Raw genomic sequence first — 20,607 nt, forward strand, 5'->3', positions numbered from 1 at the left:
ATACAGTCGTTGCAACTATTAGTTAGAATGCACCGTACAGCAAAATAGGCCGAGACTATGACAAGTATCTCAATAAGGCAGAGACACATGCATGGCACAGTATAATTCGTATAACACAGAGAAAATCCGTATATACAATTAAGATCAAACACTATTATCAGCAGAAGTTATCCATTAGCTGCATGCTTAATGACCGGACGAGGAGGCTCCTGGCTCCTCGGCAAATAGGGCACAGTGATATATAACTTAATGAGAGACAAAACCTAATTATCCTCAACCCTTATCGCGTAAGGTTTGTTTAGGGTGTGCACCGATCAAAATCACAACACCTTATACTTCTTTTGCAAGCCCTCAGCTGTGCGATGAACCATTGGTTCTAATTACCGTACGAATCGAACACAGTTCAATAAAACTCCCAAACCAGCTATAATAGCAATTAAGCCCCTTCATTGTTTCGATTATACAACGAGTTTCAGGGAGGAGGAGCGGTTTATAAGAACGACCCGATTTATCTGTAAGTATACAATTTTCTTGAAGAGATTTGTACCAATCAAATATTATAGCATATAGGCCTATATTGTTGGTATTTCTTTTTCATAACCCTATGTATTTTTTTTAGAATGATTTGAGTGGTGAATGTGTATAGGTCTATATAGACCAGGATGTCTGTTTTCGACGATTTCACGTGTGGAATTTGAAAAACGCGTAAATAAGAAATTTAACTCTGATCATCGAGAGTCGCGTCTAAAAAAGAAGATGAATGACGCCACTTAAAGCAATAGTACCGGTTCTTCTGATATGACTTTTATGAAATGATTCTGTCAAACCACGCTTCATTGGTGGATGACTAAAGATAGAAATGTTGAATACTTAATTCTTGTCTTTGACGGCGACAAGCTGAGAGTGCGGTCTCCTGTCATGCAGTGTATATTTTTTAGTCAACAGCTCACCTTCAGTACTATTATCTTGGTTCATTTCCCTAAGAAATTTCTGCCGTATACTGAGTGAGGTCTATCGGTATACAACCGAGATTATACTTTAGTAGCTTTGGGGAACAACATGATGATCTAGAATCGAATTGTGAAAATCATGTGATTTGTATATACATGGGCACTCGTGCAGTCAACATATTTATATCAGTCATGATCTTTGTTTCTATCTTTTGGTATCATGTTTGATAATCATTATCTAAATTCACGTAGGCCTATATGGACTTTAAGGCACCTACTCCCAAACATGCACCTTTGGATGCAATTTCTATTTATAGTGCACGTCACAGAAGACGTTCTATAATTATTACAATTATGAGTATTGTCTCAGTTTCATAATTTCATATAGGAGGATAATATCATAATTTTACCCATATCATAATTTATCCTTATTGTATGATTATAAAAAATAATGATCGGCATGTTTTCATTCATTCATTCATTCATTCATTCATTCATTCATTCATTCATATCAAATATTTTCATTTCCAAAACAATATAAAATAGGTAATACAAACGTCAAAATGATGGTATATCCTCGTAACATGATAATGTCACAAAATCAGTAGAAATACATCATGTTTCAATAAGGAACGAAGGACTGTTTCATAGTGATCATTTCATTAGTAATTATTATTACGATTGTGGGATTTTCTAAAGTGAGTTATTGTGAAGTGGAGGCATTGCAAGCAGGTTTCCTTCTCCAATATAATAACGAGGGCAGGGGTAGATCAAAAAGTTGATTTATTTCTTCTAATTCATTCATCTATATTATTTATTTTCATTATATCATTATTGTAGAACGTGCAATGTGATGTATCTTTTCTCAGGCACAACTTTTAAAGGAGTCTGATCACCATGATAGCATTCCGTGTGATACTGGTGCTGTCGGTCACACTCTGTGCAACCACACTGGCAGCTCGCCCTCATCGGGCTCCGTTGTACAGGACCAAGGAGGCTATTAAGAATCAGTACATTGTGGTGCTGAAGGTAAACATTATTTGAACTTGAACACTTCTAACTTATAACAATAGCATTATGTTACTACTAATCTTATTGTAAAATGTTGACCACTACACGCAAAAAGACATCATTGGTAGTTTAGACTACAGAAATGAAGATAAGAATATATTTTTTTTTTGTCAGAAGCACTATAATTGTAAAAGTCGGAGAATCAAAAGCAACAATGTAATGCAAGCAATTCTGGGCGATTAAAATTTTGCATGGTGACAGCTGTATAGCACGAAGTAATAGAATGCAATCGGTGATCAATGGTCGTTAGCTTTCAGGATGCGAAGTAATTTCACTTATGTGTATAATTATTGATTATTATATTGAAATTTTGATTTCATAAAAATTATAGGACTGTATACGCAAAAACCCCAAATTAATTTTCGATGTATGTAAATAGTGCACTGAATAATGATAGTATTATTTTCTACTCTTAAAAAAAAAATCGAGTGAAAATATTCACTCTTAAAGGAGTGAATACAAAAAAGAGTGAATTTAGAGTGAAATTGGAGTGAATTTTTATTGAAAATGTTCATTTTCAGTCGTTTTAGAGTGACCTCAGGGATCACTCCAAAATCTTCGTGTGATCCCTGGTAATGAGGTCACTCCAAAACGACTGAAAATGAACATTTTCACTCAAAATTCACTCTTATTTCACTCTAAATTCACTCTTTTTTGTATTCACTCCTTCAAGAGTGAATATTTTCACTCGATCTTTTTTAGAGAGTACAAAAGAGATTACGTTAATCTCTGATCATCGCTAATACTCATAGTTTCATCATGTTCATAGGACGGTGTTTCACGACCAGACGTTCTGCAGACGCTCCGAACCGAGACCCGTGCCAAGGGCATACAGTTCAACAACCCTATCAAGGAGTATAGGAGCGTGTTGAATGGGTTTGCCATTTCTCTATCTCAGGAAGCAGTCTCCCTGGTAAGTCAACTAAACATCCGCCTTATGATATTTCCCATTACAAGTCAACAAATTAGAAAGGTGATCTTTCATCGTTACCAATATTTTTTAATGCATAATCCCCGTATTTCATGAGCCTCTTTATTCATTGTAATACCAAACAATGAAAACCGGCGTTGTTACGTTCTATTCCTGGTTTCCATGTTAATGTGCATCATTGTGCACGGAAGAACAATCAGGTACACAAAAGCCGCGGTCACACTGGCAAAAGATCGCGAAGTTTAAGATTGCGATCATCGATCTCGACCTTTTGCCAGTGTGAACGCAGCTATTGATCTCAATCAACGACTGACCTGCCAATGGTCCCAGTGAAATAACACACACACACACACACACACACACACACACACACACACACACAAATTGTATGTGCTTGTAATAGTAAATTACAATCAAATCTGAATTATTGTCTCGTCTCGACATGGATTCAGGATAAGATCACTATGCAGTTGATTTGTGATTATCAGCGTCAGTCCGATGCGGTTAGGCGTGGCCGGTTTGCATAAAAAGCAGTAAGTGAAGATGGTCGCATTATCTCCAATGAACTGAATGATTTTATTCATAAATGACTCAAACAAACTTTGTTATGGCAGTTATGAAATTACTTCAAGGCAAAAGCAGTAGGATTTTCAGACAAAATTAAGGTAAAATATTAAACAAGACTTCCGTGCTCATGTTTTTTTTAACGATGTTTTAAAAAAGATACTGACTTGATTCCCTATGTGGTGTTGTCGCTTCTCTGCTTCCGCCCCATCCCTTCACCTTTCTTTGTTGATGTAACAGGTGCGATCCCTCCCTGGTGTGAGTTACGTAGAGGAGGATGGGATGGCCCATGCCTCCGAGATCTGGGGGCTGGACCGGATCAATCAGAGAGATCTGCCGCTGGACGACAGCTACACTCCGATAGGTGTCACATTCTTTCCTATATTGAGAAATTTCATAAATGTAACAAAATTAATACAAACAATGAAACAAAATTATTTTTTCTGTTAATGCTTTTGTATGATGCTTATTATCAGTTAAATATCAAAAAATGGACATAATCTTGGTATGCTGATTGTTTTTTGAGTTATCCATGTCTAAAACTTTCATTTTAATTCAGTATAGAAATACATCACATTATCAAGCTCTTTTTTATCATAGTTTCTTATTGCTATTTAATTTTTGTCACCATTGCAAAAATAAATAAAATAAAATACAAAAATAAAAATCGATGTAATCATTCGTACACTACTGTACATGCTATATTTCTTATGAACTAGATGTATTTCTTACAAAAAAAAATTGTCAAGCAATGTTTATTGTCAAAATGTATACTTCGTATTATGGCAATGAAATTATCTTTTGTTGGATTGAAATTGACTATAACTACAAAGTCTTGGAATGATTAGACACACACACAAACAAACAACAATTAATCAAGTCGATAAAGCAATAAATAGGTATTCTGCACGTTTATTCTGCTTGACCACTGAATTCACTGATGACAATATTTTTCTAATTACAATGTAATAGATGGGAAGATGGGAATAATTTCCAAACCAATCTACTTCACTGTAGATCAGCAGTAAGTGACAATGTTTCGTGCAATCCACTTTATGTTACACATGTAGATGTAAAATTATAGAAGAAAAAAATGATATAATAATAATTAGTTTTGATCTAATAATAATTAGTTTTGATCTATTTTGAATTACTTTTCTAACGTATAGATAGTGCTGAACCGAAAGTCTGCACACGTGCATAAGTATCGAACACCCTCACACACATTATAGAATGATACAATACATGATGCGCAACCAAAGTAAAACACCGCTGATCGCGTATAATTACAAAGTATAGGCCTACAGCTGTATCCAGTATATATGCAGTCGGCTGAATAGGCCCTGTGAAGGTATTAAACACCAGATGACTGTGTGGCTGCTTTTATTATAAATCTACCCTCTCGTAAGCTTTTAAAAAAGCAGGTCATTGTGTAGTCTTGGTTTTTTGTTCGTTCAAACAAGCATTATCCTTCGATGCATAGCGGCAGTTTGAGAGTAACATGATGATTATACTTGCATTCAACTTGATTTGGAGTTACTGGATACGCCAAAAGGTGCCACCATGCATAGCGAGCATACCAAACAAAGAGAGTATTAAGCTCGCAATAAACAACGAGCATACCAAACAAAAGGAGCATTAAGCTCAACTTCAGACGGAGGACGAGGCACTAAATTAGCGGTCTTGCTTTCATTTTTTTTTTTATTGTTCAGTTGTTAATTGGGATCGTGATGTCACACAATGCAAGTCTCCAACTCTGTGGGAGCAGGTAAAGAGATCCACTTTCTGGACAACCTGACGCCCTAATTAAAGGGATCGCATAGTTTTGGTTGAGACCTAATTTCAGGTTTCTAACATTTTTTGATGAAATAATGAGAAACCTCTTATGAATTATGAAAGAGCATGTAATTCCATGAGGAATTCAATATCTATTTGATGAAAATTGGTTTTGAAATAGCTGATATATCAAAAACAGAGCGATTATAATAAGTGTGTGACCCACACTTTTTTTTACGATCGTTTTGTTTTACTTTGTTTTCGGATGTTTCAGTCATTCCAAACCCGATTTTCATCAAATAAACTTTGAATTCCTCTTAAAATGGTATGCTCTGTACTATTTCATAAGTGTTTTCTTGGTATCTCGCAAAAAGTTAAAAGCCCAATTCTCATCTCCACTAATACTGTACTATCCCTTTAAGCACGTATAGAAAAACGATATCAAAAAGAGATAAATAAAGTGAATATAGATACAAGAATACTCATGCCTACGATTATGCTGAAACGTCTCAACGAATGCGGACAGAGAACAAAATATGCGCTATACGTGGCGTCTCTTCAGTTCGTGTGAACAAAGACTGACACTTTTTTGTATACATGATAATTATACACAAACACACACACACACACACACACACACACACACACACACACATATATATATATATATATATATGATTTATATATATATATATATATATATATATATATACCTGACATAGCTGCATTTATTATATCTTTTTTCTTTCAAGGAAACGGGAGCGGCGTGCACGTGTACGTACTCGACACGGGCATCAGGACAACCCATGAGGACTTCGAAGACCGTGCCGAATTCAGTTACGATGCCATGAACTACGCCATAGTAAGTACGAAGCCGGATTGAGACTGTTGACTTTGTTGGTAATCTATTTAGTCATAAGACGCTGCCTATCGTTGTTTTGATTTCACGCAATTAAAAAAAAAAAGTTGTGTTTGTTTGTTTTTAATCTGAGGGAATGTTTGAGTCGTTTCTTTAATCTCCAAGGACACGCAGCAACAGGTTAACATGCCCTTAGAACTGCTCATTAGTTGTATACCAACACTGAGTGGAAGAGAGAGAGAGGGGGGGGGGGGGAGGGAGAGAGGGAGATGGGGGAACTCCCTTTGCAAAATGACTGTGATCAAAAAGAAAAACATAATTCGTTGATTAAGAACATATAGAAGTGAGTACTGCTGAAAAAATATGAAGGAATTTACATTTCTTACATTTCTAAATGTATTCAAGCAATATTATGGCTGTATGCTTTCTGAAGGAGCTAGGACAATAGCCTCCTTTCGATGTCCTTATAGAAATAACATACAATTTGTCTTTAAGTCCTTTTGCAATTTCTTTACATCGTTCTGCTGACAGAGGGCTGCACAAAAAGAATTAACTAAGACTGTTCAAGTTCATAACTTCTGACAGGATTTGGTCAGATTTGCCTCAAGCTTTCAATGAGAGTTTCATTATCCTTTTGCAGCATTCAACAGACCCGGTGACACAACATTTTGCTGCTGCGACATATTGCTCTTATTTTTCTCCAAGGACTTCGGTTCCAGTGGCGTATCTAGGGAAAACGGCGCCCGGGGCAAGCGCGAAAATTGCGCCCCTAATTTCTGAGAAAGTGTTCAACCCCAACCCCATCCCGGTAGGGACTTTAAAGAAAGTCCGCATGATATGCGTTTTCAAGCACTTAAAAGGGGTCTTTTGAGGGTGATTTAAATGTAATGAATTTTGATAAATTTTGGCGAGCGAGCGCAGCGAGCGAGCCGAACATTTTGGTATTTCAGCTTACAAAACATGGAATTCTTGTCATTTTTTGCTAATCAAATCTAACAATTCCAATCAAGATATAGTGACGGCCTTATAACGATTCATACCAAAAAACTGCATGAGGAATTTTAAAAGTACTCTAAATTAGTACGCGCGAGTTAGCCAAAATTTGTATATTTCCACGTGATCATCACGTTTTGTTCTTATCTCTTTTTTCTTTCTTTTTTGATAAATTTTGGCGAGCGAGCGCAGCGAGCGAGCCGAAAATTTTTGTATTTCAGCTTACAACACATGGAATTCTTGTCATTTTTTGCTTATCAAATCTTACAATTCTAATCAAGATAAATTATAGTGACAACCTTTTATAGATAACGATTTGTATACCAACAAACTGAGGACTTACAATAGTACTCTAATTATTAGTACGAGCGAGTGAGCCGAAATTTGTATATTTCCGCGTCATCATTACGTTTTGTTCTTATCTTTTCTGATTTTTTTTTTTTGCGCCCCCCTCCCATAATTATGTTCGAGACCGTTGGCGTCCTCTCTTGATCCAATCGGCGATCGCTTCAGAACGAATGAAATTGCAGCCGCTGGTCCGTGTAACATTTATCCTGCTAAATATAAAATGACATGTGTAAACACAATAGACATTGTCATTTTGTGCGCGTCATCGTCACGCTTTGTTCTTATCTTCTTCTCTTTTTTTGGATAAATTTTGGCGAGCGAGCGCAGCGAGCGAGCCGATTTTTTTTTTTTTTTGTATTTCAGCTTACAAAACATTGAATTCTTGCTTATTTAATCTTACAATCCTAATCAAGATATAGTGACGGCCTTATAGATAACGATTTATACCAACAAACTGTGGACTTGAAAAAAATACTCTAAATTGTACGAGCGAGTGAGCCGAAATTTGCATATTTCCGCGTCATCATTACGTTTTGTTCTTATCTTGCTTGATTTTTTTTTGCGCCCCCCCCCCCCCCGTATGTTTTAAACCGTTGGCGCCTTCTTTTGATCCAATTGGCGATCGCTTCAGAGCGAAAGAAATTGCAGCCGCTGCTCCGTGAAACATTTTGCCTGCTGAATATAAAATGACATGTGTGAACACAATAGGCATTGCCATTTTGTCCGCGTCATCATCACGTTTTGTTCTAACCTTCTTTATTTATATGAATTTTGGCGAGCGAACGCAGCGAGCGAGCCGAAAATTTTTGTATTTCAGCTGACAGAACATGGAATTCTTGTGTGAACACAATAAACATTGTCATTTTGTCCGCGTCATCATCATGTTTTGTTCTTATCTTGTTTGATTTGGTTTTCTGCCCCCCCCCCCCCCCCCCCGCCCTTCGGGGCGAGTTTTTTTTTTTTTCTTCTTCTTTTCTTTTTTCTTTTTTCTTCTTCTTCTTCGTTTTTTTTTTACTTTTTTTTTTCGTTTTTTTCTTTTTTTGCGCCCCCAAGGAGTGGCGCCCGGGGCACGTGCCCCCCTTGCCCCCCCCCCCCCCCTAGATACGCCACTGTTCGGTTCATTAGGGTTAGGGTTGTTGCAGGGTTTTAGGTTTCGTTTGATGTGACGATTAGGAGGAGGGTTAAAGTTATTGTTTGTTTGTTTGTTTGTTTGTTTTTATTTCTGCATTTAATCAAATACAATTTGAATACAAGCTTCAAAAAGTACAAAGACAAAGAATAAGTGCAGTGAAATAAATCGATAACAGTACATAAATACATACACATAGGTGATTGCATTGAGCAATGTATATAGATACACAGAAACATAAAATGAGATATGCAGTATTTTTTCAGTAAACAACAGAGATCATTGAATGCAGGAGACCACCATTGTAAGCGATTAAGCTTGAAATGGATGGAGGCCTCAGGTTATTGTTGTTGGAAAAAAAAATTATGTGTGGCTTAGCGTATGCATAATTATTTCATTGGGAGCAATAATTGTCGCAGGAACAAAATAATGTCATGGACCGCTGGACCCAAGTGTATACTTGGGGAAATTCCCTCTTCCCTCTAAACTTTCGGAGATTTTCCTTTTTTCCTTCTTTAGGGAAACGACGGAGACTGCCAGGGTCATGGCACACACTGCGCGGGTACCATAGCAGGCAAGCGATACGGAGTGGCCAAGGCCGCCCTTGTCTATGCCGTGCGGGTGCTTGGCTGCTACGGGTCGGGTTCATGGTCAGCTGTTATAGATGGTACAACGATGACGGCTTTTACTTTTCACCTTTTCCTTGTCTTTTTGTTCTTTTTCTCCATCTTCTGCTTATTTTTCTTCATGTGGTGTTAGCATTCTCCTCTTACCCGTCTTTGTTTTAATTCTTCTCCTCCGCTTCATCTCAATTGTCTTTTTTTTGTTTTGTTTTCTCGTCTTCTTTTGTTGTTTTTCTCCTCAATAATTGTTTTATGATGTTTGTATGTGTGTGTGTTTATTAAACATTGCTGTTTGTATATTGTGTCTATACATTCAAGCTGAATTTGTTTGTTATGTGAAATTATAGAAATCAAAATTAAATAAAGATTATTGAAAACAACAGAGGTGTCTCTGTGTATGTGTGTGTGCGTGTGTGTGTGTGTGTGTGTGTGTGTGTGTATGTGTGTGTGTGTGTGTGTCAGTGTGTGTGAGGACGAGAAACAGTATATTGTTTTGTTTGTACATTTACATCAAGGACACGCAATTCAGCCTCTTGGCTGCTCCTTTTTATGAAATAAACCAATATGTATCAACTATCTATCTATCTATCTATCTATCTATCTATCTATCTATCTACTAGTATCTGTATAAATCATAAACCATATCATCTATCATTGCAGGTATGGACTGGGTCGCATTGTTCGGACGTCGTCCAGCCGTTGCGAGCATGTCGCTCGGCGGCGGAGGAGTCCGCGCCGTTGACGAGTCTCTGAGAAACCTGCACTCCGCCGGCGTAACTGTCGTCGTTGCGGCTGGTAACAGCGACTACGATGCCTGCCGAGCCTCACCTGCAAGAGCTGCACAGGTGAATGATTTAGGCAATCATACGCCCTCTCTAAGTTCCTTGTTACCTCAGACAGACAGACACCAAGTCCTGCTTTGTTAAATGAAAAACGAGGGGTAGTCACGAACTCACTGATCATACGTCAAGGAAGATACTTTTCATGAGTGTAGGTTTAGATAATCCACGAGGGTCGTGGTGGTCTAACTTCTTGGCGTTGTTGGAGTTCGTAGAGTCGACATCGAAGCGAAATTTGGTGAGCGAAGAAAGCCAGATAAACCAAGGCGCTTGCTTCGCTTTGATAGCCACTCTTTGGACTCCAACAGCGCCAGCTAGGGCTGTCTACAAGTCAGGGTAGAGGACAGGGTCGTGTTGGTTTTTCGCTAAGTCGCGCTTGGCACAATCCCAGCCCTGTGGCATAGAAAAGCGATATTGTGGGTAATCCCTGAGAAAATATAGGTGGCATGTTCAAATTCTATAGCCTCTTGTTCATTCCAAATCCCCATCTCGCTTGTTTCAGTGTTTACCTTAATTAGAGATCAAGAAGATAATACAGGATACATAATAATATAGTTATTAACACCGTTTTCCGGCTCGTAAAGAACCTTATTGCAATTGATTTTTTTTCTACATCTCAATGAAGAACCCTATAGCAATTGATTTTTTTTTCTAAATCTCAATGAGTGTATATTCATAATCTATATCGGAATGAATGAAACAAAATAGAATAGAACACAGTAGGGTGAACGTAAGTCATTGTTTAAGGTCGATGTTGGCAGGGTGATTACTTTCCATCGCGTTATCATTGACTTCCGAAGGCGATAACGGTCGGTGCCATCCAGTCAGACGATGCTCGAGTCTACTTCTCCAACTGGGGCGGATGCGTGGACATCTTCGCTCCCGGCCGCAGTATTCTGAGCGCCGACTACCGTTCTGACACGGGCTACCGGTCCCTGAGCGGGACCAGTATGGCTTGCCCCCACGTCGCCGGTAAGTGGTTGGGCTATACCCGGGTATAGTTCCTCCTTAACAATATTGACTCATCCACCCCGAAATAAAATTAATAAATTCCTAAAGAAATGTTTTCCGAAAAAAAATGCGAGATTTCAAAATGTCATATTATTCCTAATTTCTAATCCTATTTTCGTTGTTTTTGTATCGTTCTGTAGGGAATAATTTTCTCTTTCTTTTGAAGAATATTCATTTTTGGGGGTGGATTTCCTCTGTAAGCATGCTTGACGTGGTCTTCTTTCATATCGTATTTTAATTGTGTTATAATGTGCCGGGGGTACACAATGCTATACTCGATCAGAATCAGTACAATCCGTGTTCAGTGACAATATTGGTTTCAATCTTCAGTTGTTTTCATTTTGCTTCAGAGTTTAGTGTCGAATCTTTGATACTTTAATTTTTGAGAGATGAGCAAAGTAGTTATCTCGACAACAACGACAGATGATTTTATGGTGACTTAGATCGAATATTGACTACTCGTGGTTGTTTTTCAAGTACAACTTTGTGATTTCATTTTAAAATGCATGATAACCAGCATGGCATTGGTTACTGCTATTCATGATATTGGTTAATTTGCATGTCCGGTATAACTGTTAGTTCTTCTTCTGAGCTTAGTCATAAAAAGCTTTTATCGTTTGATTTTGTGAAACAAAGAATTAGACAAATTGACTTTTTCTTAACCGCACGTGAGACCGTTCTCGCACATTGCAGGAGCTGCTGCCGTACACCTGGGCCTTAACCCGCAGCTCAACCCGGATCAGGTGCGTGACATCTTGCTCAACACAGCTAGCAGGGACAAAATCACCGAGCTGCAGGATTCTGAAAACCTTCTCCTCTACGTGCCAAACGAAGCCTAGGAAATGGGAAAACATCTAATATCCTTGGATATTTTCGTCCCATGCATTTCCGTCCAGGATTTCGGGGAAAAAATATCTGCCTTCCAAACAATCAAATCCCAAAACACGCCAAAACATAGTTTACTATTTAAAATACTGATATCTGGATGTACACGTCCCTGATTAATCATGCTTATTGGGTCAAAATTCTGACTTTTTGAATCAATGACCTATAACTTTGTCTTCAGCAGAATTCCTTATACCTCCATTATTACGTTTCAGTGAACCATCATGTTAATATGAAACGATGAAGCACTCACATAAAATATCATTTTCCTTGGTCAATTTGTGTTATGCTAGCGAATCAGTGGATCAATGGATCAAAATTGATCAAATGTTTATCATAATTGACAGGATAGCTGTTTTCTTCGCAGAATGCAGAAAACTTCCCCCCAAATTAAAAAAAAAAAAATGTTCAGGGAAGCAGGGAAAAATCGATTTCTCGAATACATTTTGAACTGTAGTAGTAAAAATTCAAAATTCTTTCTTTGTTAATGTCAGTTTTCAGCCGGCATTCATTTCAAGCTAATAATGACTGTCGATGGATTTATGATGCATACATTTTAAGTTGCCCCATGGCCCAGTTCACAATAATCACGCAAGCTCGTGGTGAATCTTGACTGTATCATAAAAAGATTAGTTTATCTAACAAAACTTAGATTAGGCTTCTTGCAAGCTAATAATGCGATTTGACATGATTTATTTTGTAAGAAAGATTCTAATATTATACAAATGCGCTCTTTATAATAATTCTTGTTCTTTTGAGTCGATTCTGTTGTTATTCTTTTTTTTCTTGCCGGTTGGTTATGGTTTGCATGTCGTAATCGAGAAGAAGACGTTTATACGTGTGTTTGAGTGTAAATGCACATGCTAAACTCCTTATATTTGTATTGGACACTATTTTGTGGGTGTGTTTGCGTGCGCCGTGTGCCTGCGGTGTTCATTTTTTATTTCTTGTGGGAGTGTCAATTTTCTTTCATCTTTTTTTTTTTTTTTTGTGGAGGAAGTTATACTATACTCGTAAAGGCCTTTCACTCGTGTTACACTCTCGTTATGTCATACCACTGCCATACACACACGCACACCGATAGGCAAAAACACACACACACACAAATACGCATACCGACATACAAAACACACACGCATATACGCAATAATGTAAGACTGTACTTCATTACTGCATTACCACAAAGTATTCACAAAAGGTTGCAGACAGACAGACGACGAGACAGAGACAGCTAGACAGACAACCAATCTAGATCAGCATGCCGATGTTCAGTTTTTACAATGATGATGATGATGATGATGGTGATGATCATGATCATGATGGCGACGACGACGATGATGATGATGATGATGATACCAATGTGAAACGTGGTATATTTGGTCCGTTCGATACGTTATAAACCTAATAATATTATCATAATAAGCAATGCCCTCTTCACACAAGTCACTTTAGATCACCTATTATAGTATACTCGTTGAAAAAATACAGAATTAAACAAACAAACAAATAAATAAACAAACAGACAAACAAATAAACAAGACAAGAAATAAAGACCGATTTGCCCGAACCCAGGTCTATCGAAAATCCTTCCCTTGATGCTACTATAACCATCTAGAACTCACAAACACATACCAAACACAGAAAATCTGACTCCAATGAGCATAATCTATATATTATAATCTAAAGTTCAGATTTTTAGCAGCACATAACATTTTTAAAGGATTTTATTCAAATTGCATTGTGACGCATGCAGATACTTGACAGGTGCAACAAAGTGCTGGAGAGTGCGCACCAGGAAAAAGACAATGACAATAAATTTGGAATATAACAAAGGTAAGAATGATAAAAATACATAATATTATGTACTACTTTCCGTTACCGCCCCCCCCCCCCGTTTTTTTTTTTGGGGGGGGGGGAGGAGGAGGGGGCTGAAAGTAGATAAAAATGCATTGCACAAGATAATAACAAGGCAGTAGGCCTACCGACATTATTATTGCACAATCAGCAGCTATATTCTAAAGGGCTCTTACCTGTTAATAGGGCTCACACCTGTAAATATAACGGAATGTCCCTGACCGCATCACAAAAATAAATGAAGAAAAATTAATTAAAAATCAGAAATGAAGTTTGGCAAACTGAATAGCTGCAGACATTGAGTGAGAATTTTTCTATCACAAACTGCGTTTGGGTTGGAAGATGAAAGCTTTTCTCATGGAATTTGACGGGACTAATTTGATTGGGTGCATGTACAAAAAATAATTTATGTGTGTTTTTTGTGGGTTTTTTTTTTTTTTTAGTGACAAGAACTCGTAATCTGGCTTTGCGAACCCTTGGACAGAGTTTGAGCTGATTGGTGATGAATGAAAGGATGGGGGCCTATATCTCACTTTTTCAGGTTAGTGAAGATGAAAAACTTCATTTCTCCCAGCTATTTAAACAGAATTTTTGAATGTTAACACACGGGGGAATATCTACCCGTGTGAGCCCTTAAGAATGGAATATCCCTGACCCCATCTTTTCCATGCATATGAATATCGCCCTCTTGTGATCACGCACGCACATGTACCACTATCTCGCCTCCACTTTGTCAAACCAGTTGTTTTGGGTTTTTTTTTTTGGGGGGGGGGGGATGAGGAAAACACACACAAATAGAAAACAAACAATACACACAAATAAACTTGGATATTGGACAGAATGGCTTATTTTATAGCATCATGTCGAATAACTTCGTGAAAGAGGAGGAAATTTTACAGCACCTGAGCAATGGAAAATGCTTTTACATTTCAACATTCGAGTATGACACGAGTCTGCTTGAGGGGACGCCTTGAGTGGGAAGTGAGAAAATCTCTTTGAAAATTGTACTTATTTTCTGAATCTAATAATGCCGAACTAATAGTGTCTCTAAAAAGAAAGCTTGTCCAACCACTGGAGCCGCAGCCACCATAGGGTTTGGGGGCTGCAACCCTCCCCCCCCCCCCCCCCTCCAAAAAAAAAAAAAAAAAAAAAAAAAAAAACGTTTTTGGGCCTGGACAAAAAAAAAAAAAGGAAAAATCGAAAAAATAGGGTAACAAATCACAACACCTATGTTAGTTCCGAAGGTTTTTATATCCTTGTGTTCATGCGGGGTTGCGGGGGGGGGGGGGGGGAGCTGTCATTTAGGCCTAGATTACCTTGTTGATCTCTGCCCCCCCCCCCCCCGAAATACGCAGCACTAAAAAAATGACGTGTATTCTTTGAGAGGATTAGGTTTTCCTTACAGATTCAGATTCATCTTTTGGTCTATGATGGGACATGTATAGAAATTTTCTTTTGACATTTGTACATAACTACAATAAACATGATAATACAAACACATCTCACGACACAATTACTTATTTCATTGAAAGTTACGATCAACACAAACAGCAGACTGCAAACCTATTACATGCAATAGATCATTTTCTTTAACCCTATAAAGCCCAAACTACTTTGCCCTTCCAAGGCGCCAGAATGATTGATGATAATATGATAGTACTGTACAGGCAAAACAAGTGTGAAAAATTCAAAATGACACAAAATAAAATGTTAATCTTTGAAAACTACTGTTCTTTCAATAATTTTTATTATATCTATTGTTTAATGCCTATATGTCACATGAAAAATAAAAGATAAAAGAAACAATAATAAGAATAAAAGAAAACGTTTCAGGGTCATTCACAACCATAATTTCTTCATAATTTCTTATTCAGCAAATTACAGCAAAAAAAAAATCATCTTTTATTCTTTTTGTCAACGAAACTGGAACAAAAAACCACAAAAACTGACTGATATTTTACGGCTGTCATGGCAACACAAAACGAATATGACCGAGAAGACACGGAATACACATGTTTTACCAGACATGATGACAGACTTACAAACATTGACACACAGGAAATTATGGTAAAAAGATAAAAAATAAACGTCAAACGCGGACGGAGAAAGTGCCACTGGTGGTCGCTACTGAGCAGCGTCCTCTATTTACACTTTCTATCTATGTATATCCGTAGTGGCATTCACTGCAAAAAAATGCCATTTGCGTGCATTGACATTTATATTATTATAATATATGCAATTATTTTGTTAGATGAGGAGAACCTGAAATACAACGTACCGACAAGATACTAGAAGAAGCCTAAGGATGAATTGAACCCTTGCTTTTTGTCCGATCATGTCTTTGATTAAGTACAGAAGTCGCGGCTAGTCTTGAACAAAAGATCATAAAAATATCTCATTTCTTTATCTCATTTCTTTAGTGTAGATGCCAACAATTTGGTCTTTTTGATTTTGTGACTCTTTCGGTATACACCCTGGTCTGTAAACAAGAACAAAAACAAAACAACTCTCTTGCAAGCACCAGTCGGTTTAAAGAAAGATAATTTATGTATGTGTTATCGGGGACGGGAAGTTCGGGATTTTTTTCTTCACTTTTTTCATTCATATATATATTTTTTTTTTGGTGCTCTTTTTGAGTGGAGATAGTGTGTTCTGTATATTTGAAAATCGGTACATTTGTTTACAAGAATATTCAAGTAGAATGATTTGAATGTGTTCCTTGACAGGAGGTATTATGTTGTGAGTTTTATAGATACATAATGGGGTATATTTTATGTGATTATATTTTGTACATTATGTGCCTGTTTGAGCATTCAAGTAGAATGATTATGTGCATTCCTTGACAGGAGATATTCTGTTTCGTAGGTAGTATTCATTTTGTTTATGCACACATTCAAGCGGAATGTACCACAGCGATTGACATCGAAATAAAACAAAAATTTGGAGGAAAAAAAAACAAACAGTCGGCGCGCGTCCACAATCCACTCCGTGATCTTTTGTCCTTCGTGGGGAATTCCCGCAGACCATTGTTGTTGTTGTTGTTCTCTTCCCCACTGGCACACTGCTACACAAGTTCCCGCGCTACCACAGTCGTTCTTCCCTGGATAGCGATAGGCCGGCATGCAGCGCGTACGTACGTACACGTGTGCGCTGCAATTTGTGTACCCGCGAATTGTAAGTAGATCGTGTGTACGTACTCGTGTCTGTACGTTCGATCTTTGGTTGTTTCTGCATCATTCCTGGAAATGAAACCAACAAGGAGCAGGAGGACGAAACTAAAAAGGCTTTTAAATTCCAATTCCTAGTTTTACAGCTCGAGTCTTGATCAACGTACAGCGAGTACGAGTAGACACTCTAGAGGGCAGAAGTAGTTCGACAAAGGAAACCCTGGTAAGGTTTGATTATAGTAAAAAGTTATAGGGATTTATTGTGAAGATCGATGCGCATGTGTGTCGCTGTGGATGTTTTGATTTTTGTCACCTGCAATGCAGGCTGCAGGCTGCAGCATGCAAATCGAGTGCAGGCAGTAAAATTGTAATGTAGGTCCTATCTCGTCTAACCAGTTAGAAATTCTACTGAGTTATGATCTAATTCTAACGAATATGCTACCCCGTATGATCTACCACATGTCAGCTGAAATGGAATCTAGATGTCTACTAGTAGGTAGATCTATAGTAAATTTATAGGTCAAGAATATAGATCTAGATCTAGACTTCTAACTCACTGCTAGATCTACTGACACTGACAGTACATGTAGAATTCTAGTAGCTAGACTAGTTGTAGTACCTGACGTTAGAATCTAGTCGTAGTAGTACAGCGGTAGTACACTTAGTAGTAAAATTACCAGGTACTAACGTTAGTACGTTTAGCCAATGGGACTTCATTCATTGCAAATTGCCAGATACAGATCCAGAGTCTGGCAGATGAGCCAGAGATGCTTAAGTACTAAGTTTCTAACTGTAACAGTGTGAAGTGTAAAGTAGGAATCTAGTGCGAGGTAAAGTGGGAGGGAAGCCCCGAGGCCACGAGGGGGGGGGGGGGGGTTAGTATGACAACGGATCCACTTGAACTTGAAGGATTCGGAACCTTATATGCACAGGGACAGATGCAGGACCTAACAGTTAGGCCCTGTATAATGCACACAGCCACACAGTCACAGGTTCAAGTGGATCAGTTGTCATCCTACAGACAGGTTTGATAATATGCTTGACCAAAGTTACCGGTAAGTAGAAAAATCATCACTTTTGACAGAAGGGGACTATTATATTGCGTAATGGAGGAACCAAATTTTAGGCTAAGTAAAAAAAGAAACCAGTTTCTCATCCTCGCGCGCATCGATTTTGGCCGCCGCATCGATTTTTTTACTATTTACTATTTTCAAAATGGCGCTGAAAATACCAAGAAATTCATAATTCTCGTCCCAGCCCGCTCCCCGCCCGCATCGATTTTCAGTTCCCGCATTGACTTTTTTTATATTCACTATTTTTTCGGCCGCCGAAAAAAAAATCGGCAATTCACCTACCAATCGTGATGTCTCATTTCTAATTACGCCTTGCGTCCTCTACTTCGCTGTAGTGACACAGCTGGGATAGCTTCGGTAGTGCGTATAACGCATGCATTTCACACTGCGTTATGCGAGCTCGGCAAGAAGGAATGACCCACAAAGCAGCGTCGAACTAACTGTAGTTGGATGGGCGCCCGGCCGGCGCGTCGCTGGCGGGCCTGGGCTAGCTGTGATGTACAGCGCACTCGGTACGTCGTGAACGCGATAGCGGCAACATTTTTGCGATCAATCGCTGATATTCCATGCATATTTCGCGCATTGTTCATATTTTTCCCCGTTTCTCATATTTCAAGCGGATGAATTGTACTGTACAAATGCTTGTGAGGATTGTATCGAGTTTGTATACCTTTTCATGTCATTGTGACTATGTGCATGTGTGTGCAGTGTCGGAAGGTACGGTGCCGGTGCAGTGGCCGTGCCGCACCGTATTGGCAATTCGCAAAGTGTGCAGTGCGTGTCTTTTGTAGCTGTCCAGGGTCGGTCACCGGTACCATCCCCTGGGGCCCGTTGCATAAAACTTACCATTGAATTTCAATGGTCCAACTATACCATCAAAATTAGGCGTCACAGCCAATCAGCATCAAGGATTATAAAATTTACCGCTGATTTGAAAACTTACCGCTAGAAAGGAGCGGTAAGTCCAGCGGTAAGGGTTTTATGCAACAGGGCCCTGGTCTACGCCTGTTGGCTGTCTGCACGCAGGCATGAACACATTCGAATGTGTAGAAGCCCGTACACTCTGCTCCGTAACGTTGCATCTGACGGCGATGTATTGTTCTATTTTGAAGAGAAAATGAATGCGCTTTTCCAGCAAATGTATAATTATCAAATGGGTGTATCTACAAAATAAATAACTTTTCCACAGATTCTGGTTTGTCTCGTATTTCTGCGGGATACTTTTCTTTACGATGTAAATTAACGGACACGGCCGTGAGTCGTATCATCTGTAGTGTGGTATACAAGCATTTATCATCCAAATGATGAGTGATTATCAAATGTCTTTTTATAACATGAAGAAACATCTTTAAATGTTTAATGCTATAATGCCATATCAGTATTATTTTGACATCCATCTGCAATTGTACAAGCCAGTTTCCAGTTGAATGTGCTACAATTGTACTGTGAAGAAATGCAGACCATACCAGCTGTGTGGACACAAAAAGTCACAAACACCAATGATGAATAAAGCAGAGTTTTGAATATCATGGAATTTATTTCAGTCGTACATTCTTTGTTAAAAGACATGTTTTATACAGTGTTTCATTTAATAGCACAATACATCAGAATTGCAAGTACACTGGTATCAGAAATGCCATTACAACACTAAATACCAGTATTAAAATGGCCATTTTCCCTGGACATTCTGTAGTGGAAAGAAAAAGTAAATGTATTTCTGCATGCATGAAGTTTCATTTCAAGTATAGTACATAATCTATTTGTTTGAAAAAGCAGAGTGCAGGCAAGACGTACACTTGGGACCTGGTCTCTCATAACACAGCTACCAGAGTGATATTCATTTCATAAATTGGATATAGAAAATAGTAAAGCCCTCTCTCGTTACCTTTCTCAGAATTACCGGACGAAAACACATATTACTTTCATTTTGACAATCCTCGAAAAAATAGTAAGATATCAAATAGTAAGGACCTCCCTCATCGCCTTGCTCAAAAAACCCGGACGAGAAACTACTATCTTTTTTTACTTGGCCTTACATGGTTATGACATGAGTTGTAAACAATTGAACTAAAAAACAGCACCAAGGTTGGACGTCCCGTGCCAAAATTTGACTGCGCGCAAAAGCATACATATGTACATCAGTATGTAGGTTTCATGTCTAATCATGAACTGCGCGACCAGCCCTAACGCAAAGGCTCATAACTGTGTAGAACGTAGTGCCCCAGGGTTAAGGTTTCACATGTAGCTGGCAGCCAAACTTTGGCTGGCGGTATGGTCGAGCTATGGGCAGCTTGCGTTACTGTTACATCTAGATGCATTATATTCAAATTGAAAATAAATCAAATTTTAAAGTTGAATGTCATGTCCAATACCACCACATCTGAGACACCAAATCCTTTACATTCGAAGCCTGAACACATTTTGAATATGAGCTGGTCGCAGTTCATACTCATATAGCTTTTGATTATTTGTAAGAACTAAGATACAGTATGGCCATGTAGAACAGTATCCTGGCTGTAAGCCAATTTATTAAA

At 38.3% G+C, this 20,607-nt stretch overlaps 1 protein-coding gene across 1 annotated transcript; it reads left to right on the top strand.

Annotated features, from left to right (window-relative positions):
* Positions 1 to 1,847: 1,847 nt before the first annotated feature.
* Positions 1,848 to 11,933, top strand: LOC139712653 (aqualysin-1-like). Its single transcript, XM_071624489.1, has 8 exons — positions 1,848 to 1,979; positions 2,791 to 2,934; positions 3,757 to 3,880; positions 6,045 to 6,154; positions 9,141 to 9,288; positions 9,905 to 10,089; positions 10,884 to 11,055; positions 11,788 to 11,933. The coding sequence occupies exons 1-8, from the start codon at positions 1,848 to 1,850 to the stop codon at positions 11,931 to 11,933; spliced, it is 1,161 nt and encodes a 386-aa protein (XP_071480590.1).
* The last annotated feature ends 8,674 nt before the right edge of the window (positions 11,934 to 20,607 follow it).

This window comes from Diadema antillarum, unplaced genomic scaffold (assembly GCF_040938485.1).
Source record: "Diadema antillarum isolate AM-2024a unplaced genomic scaffold, OU_Dant_1.0 scf00000005, whole genome shotgun sequence".
NCBI classification, from domain to species: domain Eukaryota; kingdom Metazoa; phylum Echinodermata; class Echinoidea; order Diadematoida; family Diadematidae; genus Diadema; species Diadema antillarum.